The sequence below is a fragment of the Musa acuminata genome, chromosome BXJ3-8 (genome assembly GCF_036884655.1).
Source record: "Musa acuminata AAA Group cultivar baxijiao chromosome BXJ3-8, Cavendish_Baxijiao_AAA, whole genome shotgun sequence".
Classification (NCBI taxonomy): domain Eukaryota; kingdom Viridiplantae; phylum Streptophyta; class Magnoliopsida; order Zingiberales; family Musaceae; genus Musa; species Musa acuminata.
This window is the reverse complement of record NC_088356.1, coordinates 46245540-46270897: the sequence shown is the minus strand read 5'-3', so window position 1 is coordinate 46270897 and position 25358 is coordinate 46245540. Positions and strand designations below refer to the sequence as shown.

At 41.3% G+C, this 25358-nt stretch overlaps 4 protein-coding genes and 2 long non-coding RNA genes across 12 annotated transcripts; 3 read left to right on the top strand and 3 right to left on the bottom strand.

Annotated features, from left to right (window-relative positions):
* Positions 1 to 241: 241 nt before the first annotated feature.
* Positions 242 to 2819, top strand: LOC135644975 (perakine reductase-like). 2 transcript variants are annotated; one of them, XM_065162979.1, is made up of 7 exons: positions 242 to 403; positions 949 to 1116; positions 1338 to 1541; positions 1620 to 1792; positions 2007 to 2103; positions 2202 to 2355; positions 2451 to 2819. In XM_065162979.1, exons 1-7 carry the CDS (start codon positions 257 to 259, stop codon positions 2639 to 2641), a joined length of 1134 nt encoding a protein of 377 aa, XP_065019051.1. In that variant the 5' UTR covers positions 242 to 256; the 3' UTR covers positions 2642 to 2819. The 2 variants fall into 2 exon arrangements, with proteins under 2 accessions (XP_065019051.1, XP_065019050.1); XM_065162978.1 differs by having other exon boundaries at positions 242 to 430.
* LOC135644976 (uncharacterized) lies at positions 2724 to 4631 on the bottom strand. Its single transcript, XR_010498640.1, has 4 exons — positions 4525 to 4631; positions 3241 to 3515; positions 2958 to 3030; positions 2724 to 2851 (listed from the first exon to the last, which is right to left on the bottom strand). It is a non-coding gene; the product is annotated as an uncharacterized LOC135644976 (long non-coding RNA).
* Positions 4632 to 5083: 452 nt separating this feature from the next.
* Positions 5084 to 9820, bottom strand: LOC135644816 (protein TIFY 4B-like). Of its 3 annotated transcripts, XR_010498600.1 has the most exons (11): positions 9376 to 9820; positions 9126 to 9286; positions 8853 to 9049; positions 8487 to 8571; positions 8260 to 8404; positions 8114 to 8179; positions 6851 to 6908; positions 6535 to 6749; positions 5583 to 5929; positions 5410 to 5469; positions 5084 to 5289 (listed from the first exon to the last, which is right to left on the bottom strand). XR_010498600.1 is itself a non-coding variant. In XM_065162733.1 (9 exons), the coding sequence occupies exons 1-9, from the start codon at positions 9515 to 9517 to the stop codon at positions 5916 to 5918; spliced, it is 1083 nt and encodes a 360-aa protein (XP_065018805.1). In that variant the 5' UTR covers positions 9518 to 9820; the 3' UTR covers positions 5370 to 5915. The 3 variants fall into 3 exon arrangements, 1 of the variants encoding a protein (XP_065018805.1); XR_010498599.1 differs by having other exon boundaries at positions 5410 to 5929; XM_065162733.1 differs by lacking the exon at positions 5084 to 5289 and having other exon boundaries at positions 5370 to 5929.
* Positions 9821 to 14085: 4265 nt separating this feature from the next.
* Positions 14086 to 15264, top strand: LOC135644787 (EPIDERMAL PATTERNING FACTOR-like protein 4). The gene is made up of 2 exons (XM_065162701.1): positions 14086 to 14301; positions 14611 to 15264. The coding sequence occupies exons 1-2, from the start codon at positions 14226 to 14228 to the stop codon at positions 14850 to 14852; spliced, it is 318 nt and encodes a 105-aa protein (XP_065018773.1). The 5' UTR covers positions 14086 to 14225; the 3' UTR covers positions 14853 to 15264.
* Positions 15265 to 16217: 953 nt separating this feature from the next.
* On the bottom strand, positions 16218 to 20517 carry LOC135644829 (uncharacterized). 4 transcript variants are annotated; one of them, XR_010498606.1, is made up of 10 exons: positions 20377 to 20517; positions 19396 to 20074; positions 19230 to 19268; positions 18735 to 19161; positions 18020 to 18501; positions 16943 to 16999; positions 16795 to 16850; positions 16652 to 16706; positions 16521 to 16587; positions 16218 to 16393 (listed from the first exon to the last, which is right to left on the bottom strand). It is a non-coding gene; the product is annotated as an uncharacterized LOC135644829 (long non-coding RNA). The 4 variants fall into 4 exon arrangements; XR_010498605.1 differs by having other exon boundaries at positions 19886 to 20074; XR_010498604.1 differs by having other exon boundaries at positions 18735 to 19268.
* LOC135644828 (protein IQ-DOMAIN 19-like) lies at positions 18804 to 20819 on the top strand. The gene is made up of 3 exons (XM_065162749.1): positions 18804 to 19232; positions 19823 to 20056; positions 20190 to 20819. Exons 1-3 carry the CDS (start codon positions 18804 to 18806, stop codon positions 20817 to 20819), a joined length of 1293 nt encoding a protein of 430 aa, XP_065018821.1.
* The last annotated feature ends 4539 nt before the right edge of the window (positions 20820 to 25358 follow it).

Here is a 25358-nt window from a genome sequence, read left to right as displayed (position 1 = left end):
AACGTGATCTACCGAATATAAACTATGCACTGGCCCATCACCCTCTCTCTCTCTCTCTCTCTCTCTCTCTCTAAAATGTTCTCAGTAACTATGAGTGCTGCAAGGAAGATGAATGGTTCAGGGAGAGCAGTAGGTGAGAGAATGAAACACATTTCAGCTACCACCACAACAACCTTTCAAACCGAAACTCACTTTTAGCAAAGTGGATGCAGGAACTCCATTGCTTTCTGGTTATAAGTAGCAACGCCCGACATGGATGGATCATTTACTTTCTGTAGAGCTCAGAAATCTTGACGGCGTCAGTTACAGCAAGCGGCAGCCTCGAGGACGGGACAGCATGGAGCAGAAGGCACAACAGCGGACTCGAGTCCCAAAAGTGAAGCTTGGGACACAAGGACTGGAGGTAGGCCTTGAGAAGAAACATCATCGGGTTGGTATGCACCATTGTGTTGTTTCTCCAACACATGAAGCCTCAGACTCCAGTTGTGCTTCGGCCCTGAAGGGCTGAAGAAGCATAGCACCCTTCAGTTAGTTTGTACTCTTGTGTCCTATCGACATGTGAAAACTTTCATGTCTTACACCTTTTTGTTAAGGTAGGCCCAAAGGCACTTGGATCCCTTCATTCGCTTTGTGCCAAGTTTCCATGCTTGCATGAAACTTCTTAGAACATGGATGTCAGGAGGAACTTACTGTCGACGAAAACAGGATGTGGAAGAGGGGCTTCACATCCTTGCTTTGGAACCCCCTCGTGTCCTCTGTACTTGATATGCTGCTGGGAGCTCCCTGTAAAGCTTGCTTGTATTTCATTGAACTCCAACATTTGCAGCATCAAGTTTCTAAAAACATCCCTTCAAAGTGCCTCACAATGAAGGATTCTCACATGTTTCAACCTTCAAGCAGTCTTGTAGACTTGTAGTAATGCTCCGTGTTGTTCCGTCTTTTTAACAGGTTTCAAAGTTGGGTTTTGGTTGCTCGGGTCTCTCAGGGATATTCAACGATCCTCTGTCCTACGAAGAAGGTGCTGCCATCGTCATTGATGCCTTCCATAACGGGGTGACGTTCTTCGACACTTCTGATGCCTATGGCAACGGACACAATGAAAACCTTATTGGGCAGGTCTGTCTCCCATCTCAAGTGCTTGATCATGCCATGAGACGAGTTTAGCATGCATACATTATTGAACTGCTGCTACGATTTTGCCAGTTATATGGCTAATCTACATGAACAAAAAAAAAAAACTGTGATTGTTAAGGTATCATAAACACAAATAGTTTAGCAAATACTGTAACTAAGAGGAGTTATTGTAAACTCTTAACTCTTGTGTCCGAAAACTGAAGGCTCTGAAGCATCTGCCAAGAGAAAAAGTGCAGATAGCAAGCAAGTTCGGCATTGCTGGTTTCCAGGACGGACGGCTGCTGATCAATGGCTTGCCGGAATATGCTCGCAAATGCTGTGAAGGCAGTCTCCAACGCCTCGGTGTTGATTACATCGATCTGTACTTTCCTCACCGAGTGGACACAACAGTGCCGATAGAGCATACTGTGAGTATTAACTGCTGACTTCATCTTTACCACTCTTCTTAGTCATCATCAAGCTGATTACCTTGTTCGCCGAGGCAGATGCATGAACTCAAGAAATTAGTGGAGGAAGGGAAGATCAAGTACATCGGCCTGTGCGAAGCAAGTCCCGACACGATAAGGCGTGCGCATGCTGTGCATCCCATCTCTGCTGTGCAGATGGAGTGGTCGCTGTGGACTCGTGATATAGAGGATGAGATAATTCCCCTTTGCCGGTTTCTTCTGTCGAACTCTAACTGCTTTCGATACACGACCTACTTACTGATATATAATCGCTACTGTGTGCCAGACCTTCATCTTCTCTCTCTATTATTTTTGTAGCCGATATTTAAAGCTTCTAAAGCATATTTTGCTTCATTCATACGAACACACAACTTCAAGGCTCTAAAATATTTTTTATGATGCATAAGCTACCCATTTCCCATGCAGAGAGCTTGGTATTGGAGTAATTGCATATAGCCCTCTTGGACACGGTTTCTTTGCTGGAAGAGCAGGCACAGAAGGATTACCTGAAGGGAGCATAGTGGTATTGTACTAGTCTTCGAAGCCCATCCCAGTAATTTTATTCTCTTCTTTCAGCTACAAAGCCTCGCCTTTTGAGCTGATCCTTTTGCCTACGAACAGGCCCTCAATCCCAGGTTCAATGGGGAGAATGCTGACAAGAATAAGAAACTGTTCGTGCGAGTCACCAAACTGGCTGAGAAGCACGGGTGCACTCCCCCCCAGCTAGCTCTGGCTTGGGTTCTCCACCAAGGAGAAGACGTGGTGCCTATTCCAGGTATGTCGTCCACTTTCTGTGAATGCTGCAATGCACACCATCATCATCAACAACTGATGCTAGCATCCAACCTTTCTTTTTCCATCTTGTTGTAGGTACGACAAAGGTTAAGCACCTGGATGCCAATATCGCCTCCCTTGATGTGAAGCTAAGTGAAGAGGAGTTGAAAGAGGTTTCTGATGCGATGCCGGTGGATGAGATTGGTGGGGAGAGGGACATCGAGCTCTTCACCAGTTGCTCATGGAAGTTTGCTAATACACCACTTCCTGCCACCCCACTTGAATAAATCAGCTGAGGAAATGTCAGTGAAGAAAGCACTCAAGTTCTCTAGCAGATAAGACTTTCTCAGCTGATCACACTTGCTCCTACCAGTCCTGTCAAAAACTGAATAAACTTTCAGAATGATGGTGTGTTTGCATAAATCCGTTGGTCCTGAGAGGCAATGAATGATTTTATTTCTTCAAGACACATTCACTGAATGAGCCATCACTGCAGCCTGCTTGGAAAGGAAACCAATGAATTTATCCTGCTCTATTTTTAAGCTTAAGATTATAAATGAACAGGCAGGGGGTTCAATAACATGGCAAAGCAAATGCGATTACCTTTTTGTCCTCTTAGCTTCTCCCTCCATCTTCTCATCTTTTTACAATCCCTTCTCTTCTCTCCATAGCCTGCCTGTTAAACAGAGCCTCAATTTCTGCATCACTATGAGAGATTTTAAATGGATTTACCTTCAACATATATGAAATTTGACAGCAGAGACAAAAGAACTATACCATGAACCAACAATATGGGCTGCAGCCTCATGGGATACACAGCAGAATAACGAGAATTAATTCTTAGGCAAACAAAACTAAATAGTAATGTGTTTCCTTGGAGACTCACCTGAATTCTATGGACAACAGCACTTTGCATCTATGTGTGAAAGCTATAGGACTCCAAGAAAGATCCCATTCTTTCAATCAATCATCTTCCAAGCTGTCCAAAATGAAACAAGCATAATCTGTTGTTTCCCGACCTTGCAAGCACTTATAGAGTGAACACATTACTGTGATTGTGCCTTGGACCACTGCCATCAAATCACACAACCTGCAAGTTTGCCTCTGGTCTTCCTCACTGTCATCCATACACCATGCTTGGAGAACTTCTTCCTTGTGACCCTATAACAAATGGAGAAGAGAAATTGGTTATTAACTACTAAGAATTCATTTTGTGATTTGATTCCAGAAAGTGGTAAGTGCAACCACTACAAACATAGATCAGAGAAAATTCATTGTTAACAAAAAAGGAGAATGGATTATTCAAAATGATTGATCTAAAGGAAAAACAAGAGTTATCCCTGATATTTCCATCCAAAGAAAACTGTTCAAAAATTGAGGACGCAAGCATATCCACCTATGAAGTATAGCAATTAAAATTTCACTCGACTCTATTCAACTGTAGTTATCTATCTCTTAAATTATAATATATTTTTTTGGGAATAGTAGCTTGTTGAGTTTGCTTTCTCGCATTGCTCCCATATTTTATTTCCCTTCTTTCCTTTGTTCATTTTTCGGTGTGTATATACACACGTACACATATACATACACGCCCATACAAAAATAACAAGTCAACCATAATATCCCAACTATTTGGAGTCAGCTACATTGATATATTTTCATTATAGAGAACAAATTTCTATGTTTTAACTAATTCATGCGAGAGAATGCACAAACTCTATAATCCAAATTGTTAAAGCACTTAGTTGGTATATGCTGCACATCAACAATTTCTATGAGCATAAAATATTTGATCTACATCAAGAAACTGTCAGGAAGACTCATGGATGGAAAGATAACCGATCCAATCGCTAAAAGTAACGAGCAAGCAATGTGAACCAACAGGAAAATAGGCGAACGGCCCAAAACCTTTGGCAGATCTACTCAACTTAGGATCATAAAAAATCAGGGAACAGAAAAGTTGGCCGATCGGCCAGTATCTGCACAGAAAGTGGCATCAACTAGAAAGAAACCTAACACCAAATACAGACAAGAAAATTCCATGCGAACATTGGATGTTTCTCCCGTAACATGTCTCAGACTTCAAAAACCTATAAACAATTCGAAAAATAAGAATAAAGAAACTGAGATCCTCTCTGAACATATCGGAATCGTGATTGAGACTGCGCACCTCTTGCAGAGTCGGTTTACTCCTAGAAACCAAAAAGAAGAAGAACAAATCAAGAATCAGAAACGGAAAGATTAGTTAAGAAAGTAGGATCACTCGAAACGCTCTGCGCTTCGCTGTATCTTCCTGGCGTGCTGGGGACTGCATAAGGGTTTATATAGATGAAGCCGGGACGCATATGTTCCGTCGGTCATGGATTAACTACAGAGACGCTCGATTTTCTGTCCGTTAAAATATCCACGATGACGATTGACCATATTGGATCGTGCCACGTAGAACGATGCAATAGAGGGAACACGTTAGTTTCGTGCCCTCGCGGAGTCTTTGTTGGACTCGGGGGGTGTGATTCGATCGGCATCCCTGAAGACGTTTCATTTATTTTCTTGATTCTTTTTTATGGTTGTTTCCCCCCTTTTTTCTTTTTGTGTTTTCCCAAAGAAGAGAAAATACTAAAACTAACTGCTCAAAAGCTTGTAGTTCGGAGTTCCCTCTTTATGAAGGTGATAATGCTACAATGCTCAGGTTGCAAGTTGCCATGGGCACAAAACAAAAGAACTAGATGTGATTGAACTGTTTTAATTGGAATTTGCCTTTTTTAAGTTCTGTGATGCCTCATTTACAGATTTGGTGAGTTTCTACAGATAGCAGTAATCCCCTCTTTCACTGCGCGCTCGAGCTTACTTCCTTGAGAAACTGAAGGCGATATATACATCGAGTGGGTGAAGAAGGACTTGTACTGCATCAATCATCACATTCGATTGATGTTTCCTGTGAAATTGAAGTGACGTGAAAAAGAATCTCTAAGGAATCATAAAAGAATAAAAAGAATCTCAGCGTACGACCAGTCCTACGAAATAGCTGTTTGGATTGAAGGTATCCAATACATACCCAAGCATCCCTCGAGAGAAAAGCCTTCGTGACTCGAAGGTAGCCGCAACCTCCAGAGGACTTGTAGCAAGTACCGCAAGAGTTTGTGTTAGTCTTTTTAGTACATGAACTTCCAACAAAAGGATACATGATCTGTTCTTTCCGGTCAAATAGGATCATCGGACTGTAATTACCTTCACCTGGCGGCTGTGATCATGAAGAGAATAATGATCTGGATTTTGACTGTCCTCTGATGGGCTGCACTGCCATAAGAAACTGGAAGGCTGATCTTACACATGCAAATTGCTTGATGTACGAATGAGGAGCAGGGCAAATCAGAGCTTCTGTTTGAGTCTTCAATCTCATCCATGGGGTTGGCATCTTGAAACATTATTAATTGCCAAGCATGGCTGCCATTGCAAAAGTATACAAGCCAAGATTCTTGGATATATCAAAACCCAGGGCAGGAAGCCACAGAACCAGGGTCTCTCAGCTCCTGGGACCCGTTTGGTGGTCATCCAACAATCTTAAATTCCGCCGCCTGTTAAGAAATTGAGATACAAATATATCAGAGTCGCAATCATGCAACACTAAACCAATAGTAGTAACACCAACCAAATTTGTGTGTACAGAATTAACTCCAAGCTGGACCATCATCATAGATGCTGTACTAGGAAAATAACTAAGATGTGATTGATCGGAAAATGTAATGACGTGCGATGCATGCTCTTCTTTCGGCTTATCCCGTTGTTTAGGGCAAAGAATTAAGTCCGATGAACCGTATATGACACCAATCAATTATAGGGTATCTATCTGATCTTTTTGCCTCCCCAACCAGTTCCCTCAATCTTCCTTTGTCTATCCTAGCACCACTAATCAATAGATGTAAAGAAAATTAAAAACAAAGTACATGAAAATATGTAAGCAAGTTTTAATATATTTCAAGCAGAAAAAGAAATAAAGATATGCAAAACATAATTTCTGTTTGTTGACCTTTGGGGTAAGAGAGACCCAGAAATAGATGAGACTTGCTAAACAGTTGTTGGATAAGTACATGCATCTTATGAAATATGTAAGATATAATTTCATACCAAAAGTGAAATTGAGAATTGTGATAATTGAACAACTAATAAGAGCTTCACTCACTGTCATCATTGAGATCGATGAAATATTTCTCTCCACTTTGGTTTTCTGCCGAGCTGCACCTTGCTGGTGATTGAGGTGGCTGGGACAGAGAAGGGAAGCTTGTTTCATTCAGGTTCGGGAGCTCACTATGGTTCAGGCATCTCAACTTTTGGCTAATGTACATCATCTCCATATCGGAAGAAGTTGAACCTCCGAGGATCTTTTTGCCCTTAAACCTTCATAGAAGAAAAAACAATGATGGAATGTATTTCTCACCAAAGATTGTAATATGGCTTATAGGCACTGTTTTATCATTTCTGAAGACAAAAGGTCATACCTATCTTTCCTTTTCTCCAAGTACCTTTGCAATGATGCTTTTCTACTTGTTGGAACTTCTGCCAAGTGAAAACCAGCATTAGTCCATGGAAAAAATAGATAGACTTAGATTGATTGACTAGGTTGCCATTATGAAGCTAAAATGAACAAATCCACTATGAACTGCCTTCGTGCTTACATATCTATGGTCATAGTCAATATCATAGTATTTTGTAAAGGCTGTGAGAATAAACAATTAAATACCTGAGCAAGATTCAGCAAGTAATCATTAAGCCTAATTGTGTTTACAGCCAATAAAAACCTGGGATCATAGATCATGCATTGACGGCCAACTTCTACATTCAAGTTTCAGTTACTCATACAGGATAGACAAATTTATTTCACGAACCCGATATATACAACGTTCTCATAGCTCGGTTTTATATGGGTTCACGTAAATCACCTTTTAGGTAGGTGAACTAATGGGTTAGAAAATTTCAAGGGTTAGATTAGAAGATTCTGAACACTCAAATTCGCATCAGTAGCTATACGTGACAAAAACAGTGAATGTAAAGATTCTGAATGTTCCTATGACTTACAGAAAACATGATTCTATCTATCTACAAAGAATGAAAAAATGAGATGCACAGCAAAGACAGCCATTTGATTCAGTTGAATCACAGTCTGATCCAACTGAATCAGGAAAAATAGCATGGAGGAAACTCCAGACACACAACTCAAACTAAAGGTTCTTTGATATCAAAGCCTGGTAGGCCTGTGACACAACCTGTCCGACCGGGTTGGGTGTTTGCAAACAACTACCAACTTTCTTCACTGGAGATTCTCGTGGGTTGGATCAGGGGACCCATGAAGAACACCGGGACCATACGATCACAGCAATGGCGGGCAATCCGATCTCAATGGGCATCGAGACCAATCAATGGACCACTCGACACTTGTGAACCGACGCCTCCAGTCCATTGACACAGGTAAAGCCGACACGATTAATAATTGGCACCCGGGCTTGCCCTGTGCCACCCACAGCACCCACCATTACCGCCATGAAACCCATCTTGGTTGCAGTACGCTACTTCGCATGCACAACATTGAATTTTGACTGCATAACCCACTACTGCAGGTGGGGCCCAGGTAAAGGCAACGACTCCCGGTGCCGTGCAGTCATGGGTCCCAGCGTGGGTCAAGATTTGTCCCTCAATCAGTGATGGTATGAACCAGCAAACAAAAAAGTCGCATGTTTACCCGGTAAATTGCTCCGCTCTCTTACCATGCTCTGTTTCCCGCGGCACCCTCCGGCCCTCCAACCCGCCCGCCACACGGTGGGGCATCCTGCCTGCACCACAGGCAACCGTCCGATCAAGATCTGGCGGCTTTGCTTGACCGAGGAAAGGGGGGAGGACAGGGAGGTCTCACCTGTCGCCCGGATTCGGAAGGCTCGGGCGAAAGGGGGAGCGGGGCCCGGGGGCAAGCGGAAGACCGGCCGCCGGGCCGGAGGAAGCGGATCAGTCGGGTCTTCGAAGCAGGCCGGGCTGGCAGCGAGCTCCATGATCGCCCTCGCCTGCGAACAAAGCGGCGCCGTGTCAGTGCAACGCCCGTCACGGTCCCCGGTGCCGGTATGGAGCTCGCGATCGTCGACTCACCTGATCGGCCGAGACGTCATCGTACACGTTGATCATCCCGTCGTAGAAGATCGTCATCTGCTCTCCCGGTAGGTCCGCCGTCGTCCTGTAAATGGAGAGCATGAAAGCGTCGCCGAAGCACATGACGCGGCCGTCGAGATCAAGGCCGCCGGTTCGTCACCGCATAGGAAAATCCGTATGCGAGAAGAGCGAGCAGGGGAGGTTCCGTCCTCCATCATGCAAGCAAATGGGGCAACCGGCCCACTTAGTACGGGGACGAACGCCCCACGGCCGTCGGATCAAGAACCCGGCGCATGTTAGCGGCACCGTGGCCGGGGGTTGCGGTAGGGGGTTTGGGGACCATTTGGGGCGCGCAAGCAGACGAACCTGGGGGAGAAGCATCGGTTCTCCGGCGGGTGAGGACGGTCTAGTTCGGCGATCGGGGTACTGCAGGTCAGGTCTCCGGCAAAGAATGGCGGGGGAAACGGATCCTTCCTCCGGTACGGCGAGGGCTCTTTCGCCGGAGGTTGCGCTCCACTGCCGCCCCCGCCGCTGCCTTCCTCCGTCGCCGGAGGTGGCGAGTTCTGGAAGAAGCAACAGCAAGAGACAGAGATCAAAACGAGGGCGCCACGTTAGCACTCGCCAAAGGGAAGTGACTACCTGCGGCGGAGACACCGGCGCCGAAGTAACAGGGGGAAGCTTCCGAAGGATCCCTCCGCCTGCGGGGGAGTCGTCGCAGCCCGGCCGCCCCTCGAAAAGTGCCTTGAGGGAGATAACCTGCTGAATCGCTTGCGACTTGTTCCACGACGGCCGCCGCATGCCTGCACTTGCCCATTAGCCCTCGGCTACTCCGAAGTCACCACTTACCGATAAAGTAGCAGGAGAGAGAGAGAGAAAGAGAGAGACAGACCTTTGGCTTTGAGGAAGCGGCGGCAGTCCTCGCGGGTGAGCTGGGCGATGTCCTCGTCGGTGAGGTCAGCGAAGGGCTTGTCAAGCGGCGAGCGGGAGGCGACCTCCCCGGGGCCCATGGCGGCGGGATCCGGAGGAGGCATCCCGTCGTGATGGGCCAGGGAGGGTTCCGGGGACGGCCTAGCGAGGGTCTCGGCGGGCGGAGGCAGAGATCACATCCTCGTCCCGCTCTCTATCGAAACAGCCACCTCGGCACCATGCGCGCGCTTTGGGAAAACGTCACTCCATCACTGGAAGAGTATTATTATATTGTTGTTGGGAAGAGGGGAGGGATGGGGATTGGCCGCGGCGTCTCCGCCTCGTTGAGGGTGGTTTCTTTTTATCTGATCACCGCAGCAACCCACCCCCCCAAGCCGCCACGTCGGTGCGCTGCTCCCACCAATGAATGCCCTCCCGCTCAAATTCACCAAATTACCCCCTTTCCCTCCCCTGCTACGGCCGTTATCTTTGGTGGTCGTAACGGAATCGGATAATTAACGTTAAACGGCTCACGGTGACGACCGGCCTACAAAGTGTCGCTAACTATAAACTAAAAATGCTTAAAGGGTGAAGTTATTTATAGTTAACTTATTAGTCTCTCTATTATTAGTAACCCATTATCTCAAATCACAGTTTGTAGTGATAGATAGGTCTACTGATTTTTGTTTTTTTTTGTTTTGATATCTCAAAAGAATATATTTTTTACCAAACCAATAATTATAAAACTAATATTACTAAAAAGTAAAATTTTAAGATGTGTCTTCTATCTCAAAACTCGAAAGAGTTTACGATTTAATCCAATGAAGAACGAGTTGACGTATGTTCTTTATTTGATCGAGACGATAACTCAATGTTCCACATTTTCTACATAGTTTTATAGAGTCACGTCTCTACCTATGATGAGTAAAAAAGTAAATTTGTATTGTCCAACATTAGAATATGACTTGAGAATAATAATCTTAAATAAAGATGTAAAACTTCATTCTTAAATTTATATATTTAAAATATATTAATCTATCCAACTCACTTCGAGTCGAGGGCTTAAAATATGTTGTTGTATAGAACTTACATCTAATATATCAATCTATATTCTACAAAGTTTTTACACCTTGAATGTTTTGTTTGGTGATGACTTACAACAAAAGATTTAAGATCGGAAACATTGCCATATAATTTTTTGGAAATGCTAAGCTGATTATTAGTTGAGAAAGTTCTGATCGATCTTGAGATTAAAATCTATCGCAACGAAACAGTGTTTGCAACCAGTCAATCAAAACATATCATTCTAATCGCATCATCATCGCCACTCTCATGGACACTGAGATGTAACTTCATGGCCTCGATATGACATGATATCACACAATCTTAAAGGTTAGTCAACGAGAAGAAAAAGAGGTGGATTCTCAAGTACTTTTTGCTCGAGAGATGTAATTGCCACTGCTTTCTTTCCATGTGTGTGCACCACAGAAAGTACAAGCAGCAGAGTGCACATACATGATGATTAATGATAGTCGGACTGGGATGGGGTAATTTATCGAAAAATTTTTATAATAATAATAATTTTGCATTAAATGACATCATCATATTTTATTTTTATTAAAAATATATATTAAAAAATCTTGATAATATCTTAGAATCAAACTATTTCAAGCATCCTCGATTCGTGAATCAATTTGTTCCGAGTTAAATCGTTTCGACTCGAAATCCTTCGGATTCGATTGAGTCGAATCCTTATATTCAAGTTATGCTCAGCTTACAATCCAGTTATACTCATTCACTAACTTATTAAGAATATATTAAATTTAATATTAATTTATTCTAAATTTATCATAAAATAAAAATTAAATTATTTTTTATTAAAAATTATATTATAATAGAATTCTTAAAGTTTTGATAATTAATTATCCTATAAATATTTACAAATATAAATATTAATTTTAAAATAGGTTAGATAATCTAGTTTAACTTATTTTAATGTAACTAAGCCAATATTGAAAATAGGAAGTAGGAAATAGGAAATGTACACTTTTGTGATTAGTTTTATGATTAATTTATGATAATTTTATATAAAAATTAATATATCTTTTAATATATTATATGTATGTGTATCAATGTAACCCAAGTGAAATTCAAGTGTAATAGTTTGTTTAGACAATTTATAATACTTTATATAATAATTAAAAAAATTTAAAGATAACTCAAGCATTTTATTTTTTTTATGAACTTGGGATAAACTTATCTAGAACTAATTTGTTTAAATATGTTATATGGATGAGTCTAACTCGAGTATAATAATATTTTTTTATATAAAAATTAATATATTTTTAAAGATAACTTAAGTTTTTTAGTTTTATTATTAAAATAATATTTTTTTAAAAAAAATATTTTTATAAATAAGTACAACTTGAGTGTAGCAGATTTTATAGGTAAATTATATAGATGATAAGATAAAGAAGGAAGAGGAGGGGAGGGAGGAAATAGGGAGGTAGATAAAGGAGAGGGGGTGGAGGAGTGGGAGGAAGCGAAAGCGAAGGAGAAAGCCAAGGGGAGAGGGAGGAGGCAACATAGTGGGAAGAGGAGACAAAGGTATACGAGAAAGCAAAAGAGAGAGAGAATAGATAACACTCCAGGAGGAGGAAGCCAAGAGCATAGTGAGGAGGAGAAAACCAACGGGGAGGAGAAGGAGGCTATAGAGTGGAAGGAGGTGGAGCTGGAGGAGGAGGTGGAGCTGGAGGAGGAGGTGAGGGTAATCGAGAAAAATCAATAGATAATTAATAGTTTAATTAAATAGTAAGGGTTTAGTTAAAAAAAATACTAACTCAAACGTAGTCAAACGATAATGATCATCTTTTTATGATTTGATAGAAAGTATTTGATAAAAATACTAACTCAAACTTACTCAAACATAGTCAAAGCCCAAAAAAAAATGTCTATTACTTGGAATGATTTTTAGTAAATTATTCATTGGGATTCTCATGTAATTATTCAAGCGGCTCATTTAATTTTGAAAGATTTTTGAAAAAAAAAATCAGTTTTCGGTTCTTTTAATACTTTTATTTTTTTATTTTCTCGTATGATGCTTCAACTTCTTATAATCTCAAAAATACTCCTCGTCTTTCTTCCGTCATTATCTTATTGCTTTTGTCTTATTATCTCCATCTATCACAATACCCCATTCGAGATCTTATTTGCTTATCCTTTCCCACTTACTCCCAAAGTGGCCATTACTCCTAACTCCAAACATCATCATCAACCTCCTTTTACTCTTGATGATCTCCTTCACTTCCCACATGCTCGAGATTCTCTTTGTCATTAGCCCACCTAGGTCAACTGTCTTCTTGATGACTTCATATACTTTACTAATCTCATTTTAGCACAATGACCCTATATGCCTCACGTTTGCCACTCGATTCTATCGTCATGTGAAGAACGAGATCGTTATTGCTAATCCACATGACAAGTGGGGAAGGATATGCTACGAGGAAAAGTTGATGGATAAAAAAGGAGAAGGGGTCTCTTTGATATTATAAAAGGTAAAGATATTATTTAAAAAAAAATAAAATTAGGGCATCTTTTGAGAAAAAATAAAAAAATATTTTAATCATCTTTCAATTTTAATCATTAAATAAAAAGAGAAGAAAGGTTTGACAACATCATAATAGTTTGATTGTTTGAGATAAGATTACTATTATTATACGAGTTAGTCCTTAAAAAAAAAAGAATATCATATAACAATGAATCACAACATATGTAATTTTGAATTCACTGTATGGATTGAAAGTATTGTACAAAATAACATCTTTAAATAAATAACATAAAATATTGTATATTTTAATAATATTTTCTTAGATCTTCTTCTGCCTCTCTTTACATTATTAATATCATCATCCCATCTCTTCTGCATCATCTATAAAAATTAGTTTTACATATGATTATATCATCTTAAATATTATTTACATGGGAGCTATACTTAAATTTAATAATTAAATCTTTGATAAAATATTGATTGTTTAATAATTATCTGAGAATTTTATTTTATTTTTGATAAATGATAAATTACTGATCAAAATGACCAAAGTTAATAATAATATACTCATCGTACCTTTATAAATCAATCATAATTTTTTTTTCACTTTTGATGGCTCTCAGATTGTGATGAGTGCTTTTACTCCATCCAATGGTAGCATTTTCATACTCAAGCTTTCTCGCTATGTCGACTTTAATATTAAATATAATGATCTAAACATAATAGACTAACTGATTCATTAATTTTATTTAGCTTAAATCATTGATCAAAATGTTTAAACTATAATTGATAATAATATGTTCATCTAACGCTTAAAAGTCAATCTTAATCTTATCTATTTCCAACATGAAACTAATCGAGATGTTAAAATTTAATAAAAATATTGAGTGGGGGAAATTGTAACATTACGGTTAGTCTCGTATCAAAATGGATAAAACTAAGATTGACTTATAGGAGTTTGATCGATGTACTATTATTAATTTTATCTTAAATATTTTGATTAGTAATATAGGTCAAACGAATTGATCTAGTATTTATGGATGTTAAAAGGGGCTTAGGAAACGATTATTCGCGCGAGGATGTTTCAGCTTATTTGTATCTTTTAATCATCATTTACACCTCAAAACTCTCTCATGGAAGATGGCCTGCTCGCCCACCGAGAGGAACAACAATAAACATATTAAACAGAGGAAGCTTATGCTTATACTTCCAAGTACCAATACAGATTGCTGCACATCGAAGGCTGCTGGCTACTAAAGTGGGAGGGAGGTTTACTCATCTGGGACATGCTTGTCCTGCGCCACCAGTGCCGCCTCCTCTCCGCCGCCTTCGCCCTCCTCTTGTTCGCCGCCGCAGCTCTTGGTAAGATCGACGCTCACCACATGCTTTAGTTCCCTCATCTCTCCCTCGGGAATTGTCCTCGATGACGTTCGCTCCAAAATCGCAACTTTCTTGCAGATTCGTACTCAAAACCTTGTCTTGGTGATATCCTACTTAACCTGTTTTGCTTGATTAAGCTACCACTTGGCGACAATTTCACGTTGTTCGCTTTGCTGAGGCGACACACGCCATTTTTATGCTCAAAAGCCGATGTCTGTGCCACTTACAATCACCTTTCCAAGTTCCAAAACACCCATTTGAGTTGAGTCTGGTTTTGCTGCTGATATGTAGGGGTTGTATTCGTGGGAATCGATCAGGAAGTGGAAGAAAGGCGGCTGGGATCACCGGAACAAGAGCACTGGGAGCGACTCGTCGGCCCTGGCTCGTCCCCTCCATCGTGCCGCGCCCGGTGCGGCCGGTGCTTCCCCTGCCAGCCCGTGCGCGTCGTGATCCAGCCGGGCCAGAGCGTGCCGCAAGACTACTACCCCGAGGCCTGGCGATGCAGGTGCGGCAACAAGCTCTTCGTGCCCTGAGACCAGACATAAAGAAGCCGTTCTCACAGAAAGAGAGATAGAAAGAGACTCCGATCGAAGTTTTGGTTTCTGACAAGTCCTGCTGCAAGATTTGTTATGCATCCATTAAGAGTTCATGAATCGGTCTTTGTCGTGTGGGCACAGACATACATGTAACTGTTGTTGTTTTTCCTATATTTTCAGTCAAGATGCCAGCTCTTTTGGGGCTTGATTGTTGATGTTTGGCGTGCATACTGTAGTATGTCTCGTTAAGGAGGAGAAGCCGAAAGCTGAGTGCTGAATGCGATGTCACAGGAGTCGGTCAAGATACACGTTCCCAGCTTCGGAATGCACAGTTGATAATTCTTATCATCTTGAGATATTACTTGTTATACAGTCCATGTTACTTAAATAACATTGTCATCTTCCATGATCTGCTTCATCTCTATTACATCATCCTCCAGCATTTTATTTCTTTCTTAATTCTGTCAAAGAAAAAGCCTGGAGATTTTTATTTTGTTTTTCTATGAGTGGAGGAGAAAGAAAGAAATATTTTATTTTATAGGCAGATTTGAAACCTACTCTTTCCACACACTACACCATAAGAGCCTATCTAAAGGTGCAAAAATCATAGATAAATTTTTTTTTGATGAAGACCCCTTTATTATATCATAAACACTACTCTAAAGCTGGAAAAACTTGAATGAATTTTCATCTGACTGAAAGATCTTGCAGGAGGGTTTGCTAGTTAACACAACTCCACTGCTACCACTTGGGACCTGAACAGCTCTCTGACTCAGATCCTAACCTTTTCCATATCTTTACTGTTGAACCATGTGTGGCGCATGTAGTAGTGGGGCCTCAAACGTGTACAGGACCCACCAAGAACATGGCTGAACTGTGTTTTGAGATCAAAGATCAGCAAAAGAAAGAGGAAAAAGAAGAAGATTTGCCACTCAAAGGCATGCACGGGCCTCCGTGCATTTGCACGCACTTCGGCGTGATCAATCCACAACATTTTTATTTAATGTGCTAGTGATAAACCTTGTGTTTTGCCCAAATTGTTTCTCGTCAATGATGCGGTCTTTTAATTGGGTGATTTTGGTATTCGTAAATGTGTGGTGTCGGCAACTATATGGCATGACAGGGACGGTACATCGAACGCTCAATATGCGTTACTCGAAAAATTACTCGTGTTGGGCTTTCATTAATTTACATCCAAAAGCCGGGCCGACGAGTGGCCTCGCCTCCAGATAAAGACCGCTTCAACTGCCCATCAAGAACGACAGGCCCCGATTCGATGTGAGATCTGATCGGATGGATGAGCATGCATTTAGGCGCTGTAGAATGATTTCTTTTATTTTCTTTTACTCTCTTTCAGTAGTATTAATGATTATAATGTTCGATTTTGATATCATTTATTTAGTTAGGTCAAGATTATTCCTTCGTGATCATCGAGCATTGGCAAGTAAAGGCTTGTGGCACGCACATGGAGCCAAGATTACCATAACGCACCTCTTTCGATGCCTCACATTTTGGCTATCATCAACCCGCACAGCAACCTAAGAAAAGCATTTAGATTAGACATGGTGGATTGGAGATCAATACAATAAAGTGTGAAAAGGTATATACGTGGGACTTTGTGACGTCATAGTTTCCTCTTTTTTAAAAAGAAATAATATGTCTGACCTTTAGGTGTGTGCTTTTCGAGGCCTTTTTCTCCGTCTCCTGTTTAGCTTCAGCACTTGGAGGTTTCCTGTCACATGAGCCACCCAACATAACTACAAATATGAGAAAGAAACATTTCTCGCAATGGTTACCTGCTGCACTCTTCAGATTGCTGTCGGATCTTCCCTATCAGCACCATCACCATTTCTGTACAAATAATAAGACCTAAAATTTATCAGCTCTCTCTCTCTCTCTCTCTCTCTGTACAAATAACAAGATCTAAAGAAATCGTTACCTGCTGCACTCTTCTGCTTGCTGTTCAGATCTTCCCCATCAGCACCATCACCATTTCTGTACAAATAATGACACCTAAAATTTATCAGAGCTCTCTCTCTCTCTCTCTCTCTCACTGTACAAATAACAAGATCTAAAGAAATCGTTACCTGCTGCACTCTTCTGCTTGCTGTCAGATCTCTTCCCTATCAGCACCATCACCATTTCTGTACAAACAAAAAGACCTAAAATTTATCAGCTCTCTCTTTCTCTCTGTGTACAAATAACAAGACCTAGAGAAATCTATCACTTGTCCGCAATGCAGACAAACAAAGCGATGCTTCTGCCAGCCCTAGTGTGACGCACATGGATGAACTTCAGCATGTGGCTTCTCACTCACTAAAAAGTAATCAAAACTGGTACATTTAGCTCCGTGCCAAAGCTGGCTTAGCACCTACTTAGGGAAAATGTGATCAAAGGCTGCTCACAGGCAAAGATAAAGTGAACTTGGGAAAAAGTGGTAGCCCCTTTCCAAGTATCATGTGAAAAATCATTGGTCTCAACAGCTATTCACATCCTTTCTTTTCTTTTTCTTTGGACAATGCATGCATTCCTACTATTCTTGATTTCACATCCATGATGCAATTGATATTTTGAAGTCATGAATTTATTCCATGCTAGCAGGAGTCACAACGATGGTTGCCACTTGCATGTTGCATGTCAGAGCTTCTCATCAATGTTAAAGAACAGGCCACTAGATATATTATCAGCTTACACAATTATTGTCACATTTCAGTCGTACCATGCCTGCAGTGATCTGTACTATTACAAGCTAAACTCATCGAAATTTTAGAGAAAAGACAACTACACATCAGCAGAAACTGAGTGATGCCAAGCCTCTTACCGACATACATTCAATGAAGAAGGATGTGCAGTAGGATGTGTCTGCCAACTAATCCACAATTAGTAGCCCTTGTTTTGTGCTGCTCGATGCAGCTCACTTTGGTAGGGAACTAAGTTCTCAGACTAATCTGGAGTTTTCTTAGGGCAGGGCCCCATCATTAATCAATCATGCAGTATCATGAGGATCTACTCCACTCTTACACAAATATGGTGAACATGCAATTGTCCCTCAAATTGTGGGTATTCAGATTTCTTTTGATTCAAAGCACAAACCAATAAATTAGAACAGAAAATGACAGATTAAATTATTGACTTGGTAGAAGGTAAGGTTTCAGAAAAGTTACCAGACTGCTGTTTGAATGATTGATGACCCTTACTCGGCACAAGTCTCTGGCCCGCAATACTGAAATTTGACCACACATGGACATGGTAATCCCAATCAAATCAACTGGTGTGTCATAGCAACTACTCCAACCATCATCAAGTTAAGATCATAGAATCCATGTAAAGGTGACAAATCCATGTTCTTCCATGAGCAAGCACCAACAATGCATCAGGATCAGCAGCAACAGCTACCAGGTGAAAAGTTGCCAAGGCCTCAGTTACTGTAAGTCAATGATGGGATGAACTCTGTGAAATGCTGACAACCCCAGCATGTTTATAGTGTTTTCCTTCACATGGCCCTCTGGCCCATTCCTTAATCCTCACACTGTCTGGGTACCTAATTAACATTGCTGGATCACACCATTTACTTCACCAGCAGAAGGCATCCAGGAAATGCAGTAGTCTTATATAAAGAATCCATAAAATCAATCTTGTAGAGATCCTAATATATAAACAAACAAGCTCACAGATGAGTGCCCAAGAGAGGTGAGTAAGAGAAAGAGAGAGAGAGAGAGAGAGAGAGAGAGAGAGAGAGAGAGAGAGAGGCAAAGAAAAATGGGTTCAGAGGGAACGGTTATGACAAGTAGCTACCAGAAAGTAGGAAAGAAGAAGGATTATTTACTTCGCTAGCAAAGATTAGGAATGGATATAAAAACATACAATCCATACGCATACCTTGTGTCATCTAGCTTTCCTCTGCCACTGACTCTTGATCGCTCCTCTAAGAGGTGGTAGGAGAGGAAAATGTGGAAGACAGGCAAATGGCTCAGGAGCTTCTTGACGGGGAAGAAGGATGGAAAGAAAGAGAAAGCTGAATCATTTTCCTCTCCATTGCCAATCAATAGTCAGTCATCACCAATCTCAGTGCCTGCTCCCAAGGAGAAAAGGGGATGGAGATATCCGAGATGGGCAGGTGCAGGGAAGAGTTTAAGTTCACAAGAACTGAGCACAAGTGTGCCACCACTTCAGAGGCTGTCGGAGGCTGCGATTGACAATAAAAGGCATGCAATGGCTGTTGCAGTGGCCACAGCTGCAGCTGCTGATGCTGCTGTTGCTGTGGCACAGGCAGCAGCAGCTGTAGTACGCCTCACAACCGCTGCCACTAAACAAAAAGCCACTGCTGTCAAGGAAGATGCAGCTACCAAAATTCAGTCTGCTTTTCGTGCCTACCTGGTACTCCTCTAATCTCTCTAATTGAATTTAGCTTGTCTGTTCAAAGAAGAAAAAACATTGAACTGTGAAATGTTAATTGCTCATGACTGAAAACCAACAACATGAAAATCTAGCCTGAGAAATAAAAAGAGATACATGTCATAGCTTCTGCAACAACTGATACCTGTCATAGCTTCTGCAATGAGGTAATATCAACAACATGAAAATCTAGCCTGAGAAATACAAAAACTGATACATATCATAGCTTCTGCAATCTGATTTATCACGAGATCAAGTAAAACAAATCTAATGAATCTATTGATATCAACATAAAATACATCATAAGCAAAAACCAACAACATTTTCTTGTAAGAAACAAATATCTTCTGAAAAGCCAAATTTTTTTCAACAAAAGAATATGAATCAGCAGCACACTATGTAAAGCAAGAAAAGGAATTTCAAAGCATATGCCATAAGCAGACTGAAAAATGCATGTAATTAAAAGTTCTAAAAGCTGGGATCAAATATTTGGGAATCTATATAAAAATAAGGAAAAACTTATGATGCTAGAGAAAGAAAATCTTCATGTATCAGAATGAATCTTATCGCAGGCAAGAAAAGCTCTGTGTGCATTGAGAGGCCTGGTAAAGCTGCAAGCTTTGGTAAGAGGCCACCTTGTCAGGAAGCAAGCTGCTGCTACTCTTCGTTGCATGCAGGCTCTAGTGATAGCTCAAGAGCGAGCTCGAGCCCGGAGGATCCGCATGGCTGAAGAGTCACAGGTTATCCCACAGTGGCAGTCCATCCACAGGAGATCACCACAGCACCCACAATCTAGACAATCGCATGTAAGTTGAATCCAATGCCTGCATTATTTGAATAACAGATTACATCAAAAAATGCATTACCAAACTCATTCATGAATGTTGATCGGTCTGTTAGATCTATCACTGACAAATAAAAAAATCGCCATGCCTGTAGGATATGGATAGAAATTCCAACAAGAATATTGAGATAGTGGATCTGGATCTTGGGGGATCAAGAGGCAGTATAAAGAGTAGAAAAAGTTATTCAACCACAAAAACTGAAACAAATGAGCAGCAGTTTTCTGGATACTATGATCAAAATTTTTCGCCCTCTAATGTAGACCAGAATCAACAGTTCTCACCTGCTCCATCTGCCTTCACGGAAATGAGTGGTAGGGCTTACAGTGGACATTTCGAGGATTTCACATTCATAACAGCACAGAGCAGTCCCCAGTACTTATCAGCTATTCCAGTTCCTGATCCAACACACTCTTATGGTCATCCCTTCTTTCCCAACTACATGGCAAACACTGAATCTTCAAGAGCTAAGGCAAGGTCACAGAGTGCACCACGCCAGCGAACTGATACATTTGAGCGACAAACAAGCAGGCGGAGACTATCAACAGAAGGAAGGAACATTCCTAGAGTTGTAAAGATGCAGCGATCATCTTCCCATGTTGGCCTGATAATCGATGGGTATCAATATCCTTTGTCTTTCAAGTTAGATAGGTCCAGCATGTCCCTCAAAGACAGTGAATGTGGTTCAACGAGCACTGTGCTAACAAATACCAATTACTGCAGCTGATTGGCAGGTTTTGAGGTACAGTTTCATAAATAAGAATAACAACTCTTTGAACAGACATATGATTGGTCTTTGTTGCCGGAAACAGTCTCTGACATGCCATGATATTGTGCTTCCGGGTTCACAGTAACAGGCACTGCTTCTAATTCTGACCATCTCAGTTACTTGTATGGAACATGCAGATTTGTGTAGAGGACACAAACATCCGCTATTTAGCTTCTCAAAAACAGCTGCAGATTCGTGTTCAAGAAGCCACTTTGACATAGAATAGCAATTCTTTTTCTTGACATGTAAAAGTGAGTTGAAGCCATCTATCTTGCGTACTTCATGTCTCTTGTTGTAGGTGGGTGTTGGCAGAGAATGACAATTTAACTTAAATTGTGCTGATTGCTTATGAATATTTAGCAAGTACAAACAAAATTTCCACCTCCACACTCAAAGTGGATGAGAGAAAGTAGCCAACCAGGTATTGAGTCAACAAACCATTGAAAACAGATGAAAAACTGGTTATCACCATAGAAACTCGAGCACAGGAAGGCTTCAAGTCAGCCATTAACATAGAACATGTTGCCAATCAGAAACTATCATGTCAAAATAATATTGAACAAGTACAAAACTATGGTTGTTTGGACACATCTGTAGCATTTTATTGTTTAGAGGGACAAAAGCAATGAACCAAGATAAGCAGCCAGGTTGCTGACATAAAGATAACAAGAGAGGGCTGTTCTGATGAGAAAATAGACATCAATAAGGAATAAACATCATGAACAATAAAGAATTCCACTCCAAGGTGGCTGCAAGAAGGCGACGAAAACATTCCTGCTTAAATTTCTCTACCTCTACAGGTTAGCTAGAAGAATGATGCATGAAGAATATAGCTGATCTCAGCAGGATAAAATCCTAGGGTGTGTATCTTGCAGCAGACAGTCTTTTTCATCATATCAAACAGTCGCCAAATATCCACGCGCAATCAGTAAGGAGTCTCAGAACTAACGACCAAAAATGATGATGAACTTCTGCTTGGCAAGAAAACATAGACACCTATGATGCTATCTAGAATGCGAAGATACATGAAATATATTGTTGTTATTATAAAGTTCAGGGTAATAATCCTACTAATTCTGTCTTTAATCGAGCCATCAACCAAGGTGATCTTTGCAAAGGAGTTTTCTTAGGGCTAATTACATATTACCCTTGTAGTTAGACTCCTTTAGCATCCTGGTCTCTAGGCTTAAACAATTTATATTAAAATCCCTATAGTTATGAAAGTGAAACATTTAACTCCATTTACTCTAACGTCATCGGCTTTACCGATTAAAGATATAGCACGTGACAGCACGTGCAGGAATGATACGAAAATGATGAGCAAAAAAGTAATTTCAACATCCTAGTTACATTTTCTTTTATCATGCCTTAATTAAAACTTCTTAGTCGACTACTGTGATGGTGGCGAACAACGACGACGCCGGGGGCCGTGGGTGGCTGTTGTGGTGGTGGTCGGCCTTGCCGACGTCGATCCGAACATTGACGACCAAGGTGGGGGTAGTGGCCGCGATGATGATTTGATGATGGTGGTGGTGGATCTCGGAGATGTGAGAAGGAAGATAAAGGAGAGCAACAACAGGATGTGAGACAAAGGGAGAGGAGGAAGAGGACAAGGATGATAGTGTCGCGGGAGATAGCATCGGCGTGACCATCGTCCTCGTGACACTATCATCCTGCAAGAGAGGAGGAAGGGGAGGGTGAGCGACGGCGACACTATCTTCGACTTCTGTGGCTTCTTGTGGAGGGAGGAAGAGGAAGAGGAAGAGGAGGGAGAGCGATAACAGGAGGTGAGGCAAAGGGAGAGGAGATGGTTGCTCTCCCTCCTCTTCCTCCTCCCCCCGCAGGAGGGGGGAGAGTGGCGGTGATGCTATCTCCGACTTCTGCAGCTTCTTACGGGAGGAGGAGGAGGGAGAGCGACGATGAGAGGTGAGACAAAGGGAGAGGATATAACCGCTTCCCCTCCTCTTCCTCCTCCCTCACCGGATGATAGTGTCACAAGGACGATGGTCGTGCCAATGTTATCTCTTGTGACACTATCGTCCTTGTTCTCTTCCTCCTCTCCCTTTGTCTCACCTCCCACCATCGCTCTTCCTCCTCTTCCTTTTCACATCCTCGAGATCCACCACCATCACCATCAAACTATCGTCGCTACAGCTGTCGCCACCCTCGCCTAGGTCGCTGATGTTCAGATCGATATCGACAAGGCCGACCACCACCACAACAACCCCCTGCGGCCCTCAACGATGTCGTCTACTACCACCAAGCACAATAGTCGACTAAGAAGTTTTAATTAGGACATAACAAAATAAAATATAATTGGGACATTGAAATTACTTTTTTGCCCATCATTTCTGTATCATTCCTGCTCATGCTGTCACTTACTGTATGTTTCGTCGGCAAAGCTAATGGCGTGACGGTAAATGAGATTAAATATTTCGCTTTCATTACTGTAGGGATTTCAATGTAAATTTTTGAAGTCTAGGGACCGAGATGCTAAAAGAATTTAACTACAGGGGGGGTAATACGTAATTAGCCTATTTTCTTATCTATCTTAGCTTTCATAATATAATTAGAAGGTTGTGGATGCTATTGTACATGAGAAGGTAAATGATAGAATTTATTAGGGCCAAATTTTTTTTGCTAATGGTCGTCAGATGACAATGAAAACTATTGTTGGATGACAATGAATAAGACACACATTTCAACTTCCTAAGCTTATAATGCTAACCTCTAATTCTACCACAATGGACTAAAAATACCAAAACTATAATGATGAGCAAAAAATGCCTGAGTTCCTCAAAGATAGTATCATTAAACTTCTTAAACCTATCAGATGTAGGATCTCTACTGCATTGTAGTTGCCTTCCTCTGTTTCTGTAAGACCACTTGAAAAGAATTTTAAGCTGGTAGCTTGTACATATTACTAATGCAAAAGAAAAGGAGGAGAAAACCTATTTATAAGGTATAGTTGCAAACCTCTAAAATATTCCACATGGATAAGAAAAAGACTGTTGAAAATGGAACGCACTGCTAAAAATACCTCTCATACCCTCACGAAAGTACGCTCAATGCAAAAGGAAAGAGCCGCCGACTTTTTTAAGTTACGAGTCCTGCCCAATATGCTCATGTGAACTTTTGTCAGCGGTTGATAAGTTAATTTCATCGATGAAGACTCCTCCCAGTTCCAGCAAACAAAAGTAACAGCCTATCTAGATCAGCAAAGATGGAAATGAAGCAACAAGCTTATACACCCCCTTCTCCTTCATTCCGCTTTCCGAGAACATTACCAGCTCTTAAAGCCTAAATCCTGAGACCACGATCACCCTTTAGAACCAGAACCGGTTGTATCGACAGAACCCTAGTAATCCAATCATATCATACACTAATCCAATCCACAGTGTAGGAAATCGAAATCCGAGAACATTTGTTGAATTTATTCTGGCAAACCCTAGAACAACGAGAGAATCCGAAAAGCATAAGAGAAAACGGGAAAAACTAGTCTGCCGGCTGATATAAAACGAGATTACGATGAGGGCTGGTGCGCAATCCTCAAAGCCCTTGATTACAAACGCTCAGGGGATCAGCAGATGGCGGGAACGGAGAATTCTGGGGCGCGAGGATGGAGCGAAGGATGCATCACGGTGACGGAGTAGGATCGGGACCGGGCGAGAGTATATATAGGGCTCCAATGCGAGAACATTTTCATTTTAATCCCTGTCGATTTCATATTTCACGCCATAACAATAAAATTTGAAGAATAAATTACGTTATTTTAAACTGTACGAGGACTGATATGTAAATATTTCCGATTCCCTTTAGTATTGGGCCGACATATAGGCCATGAGGCCCAATTATATTGTATGGGCACTAAGGTTGGGCCTCTTGTTGCAGTAGAGAAGATTCGATCAATCTCTCACAGAATTAGCCGTATCCCTCCTCCTTTCATTCACCATGGATTGGGGGGAACTCACATTGCTCCATATGCAACCGAAGGACTAAACTTTGCAGGATATGTTGGTTCTCATGTCGATCAATGTGCGATACGTGAGAAGAATCGGGAATTTGGAACAGTCGAAGGACACGCAATTCACGATTCCTTGTAGGTTTGTGATGAAGTTTCATGCATTTGAATGCGTAAATTTCCACAGCCAAGTATGGATTTTTGCCAACGACGCATAAGCTTGATTCGTAAGACCCAAAAGAAAGGAGGAGGAGATAAGTATGAGGGTGTTCGAGAGGGGAGATCGATTCCTGCTCATCGCATACGTTGCAATGCTTTATAAAAGCTTCACTTTTTCCTTTTCATGGATCATCGAGTGTTAGCAACAAAACCTGAGGCGATTTGCAGATCCCTTCCACTTACCACCAAATTCGGCAGCAAAAAGGAATTTGTGGGCATGCTCGATGTCTCCTTCAGCTGAAACAAGCAATGGTGGTGGCTATAAATGTGTTCTTGAATTATCCAATTCCTTTTGTTTTGTCTCCTTGCTATTATCA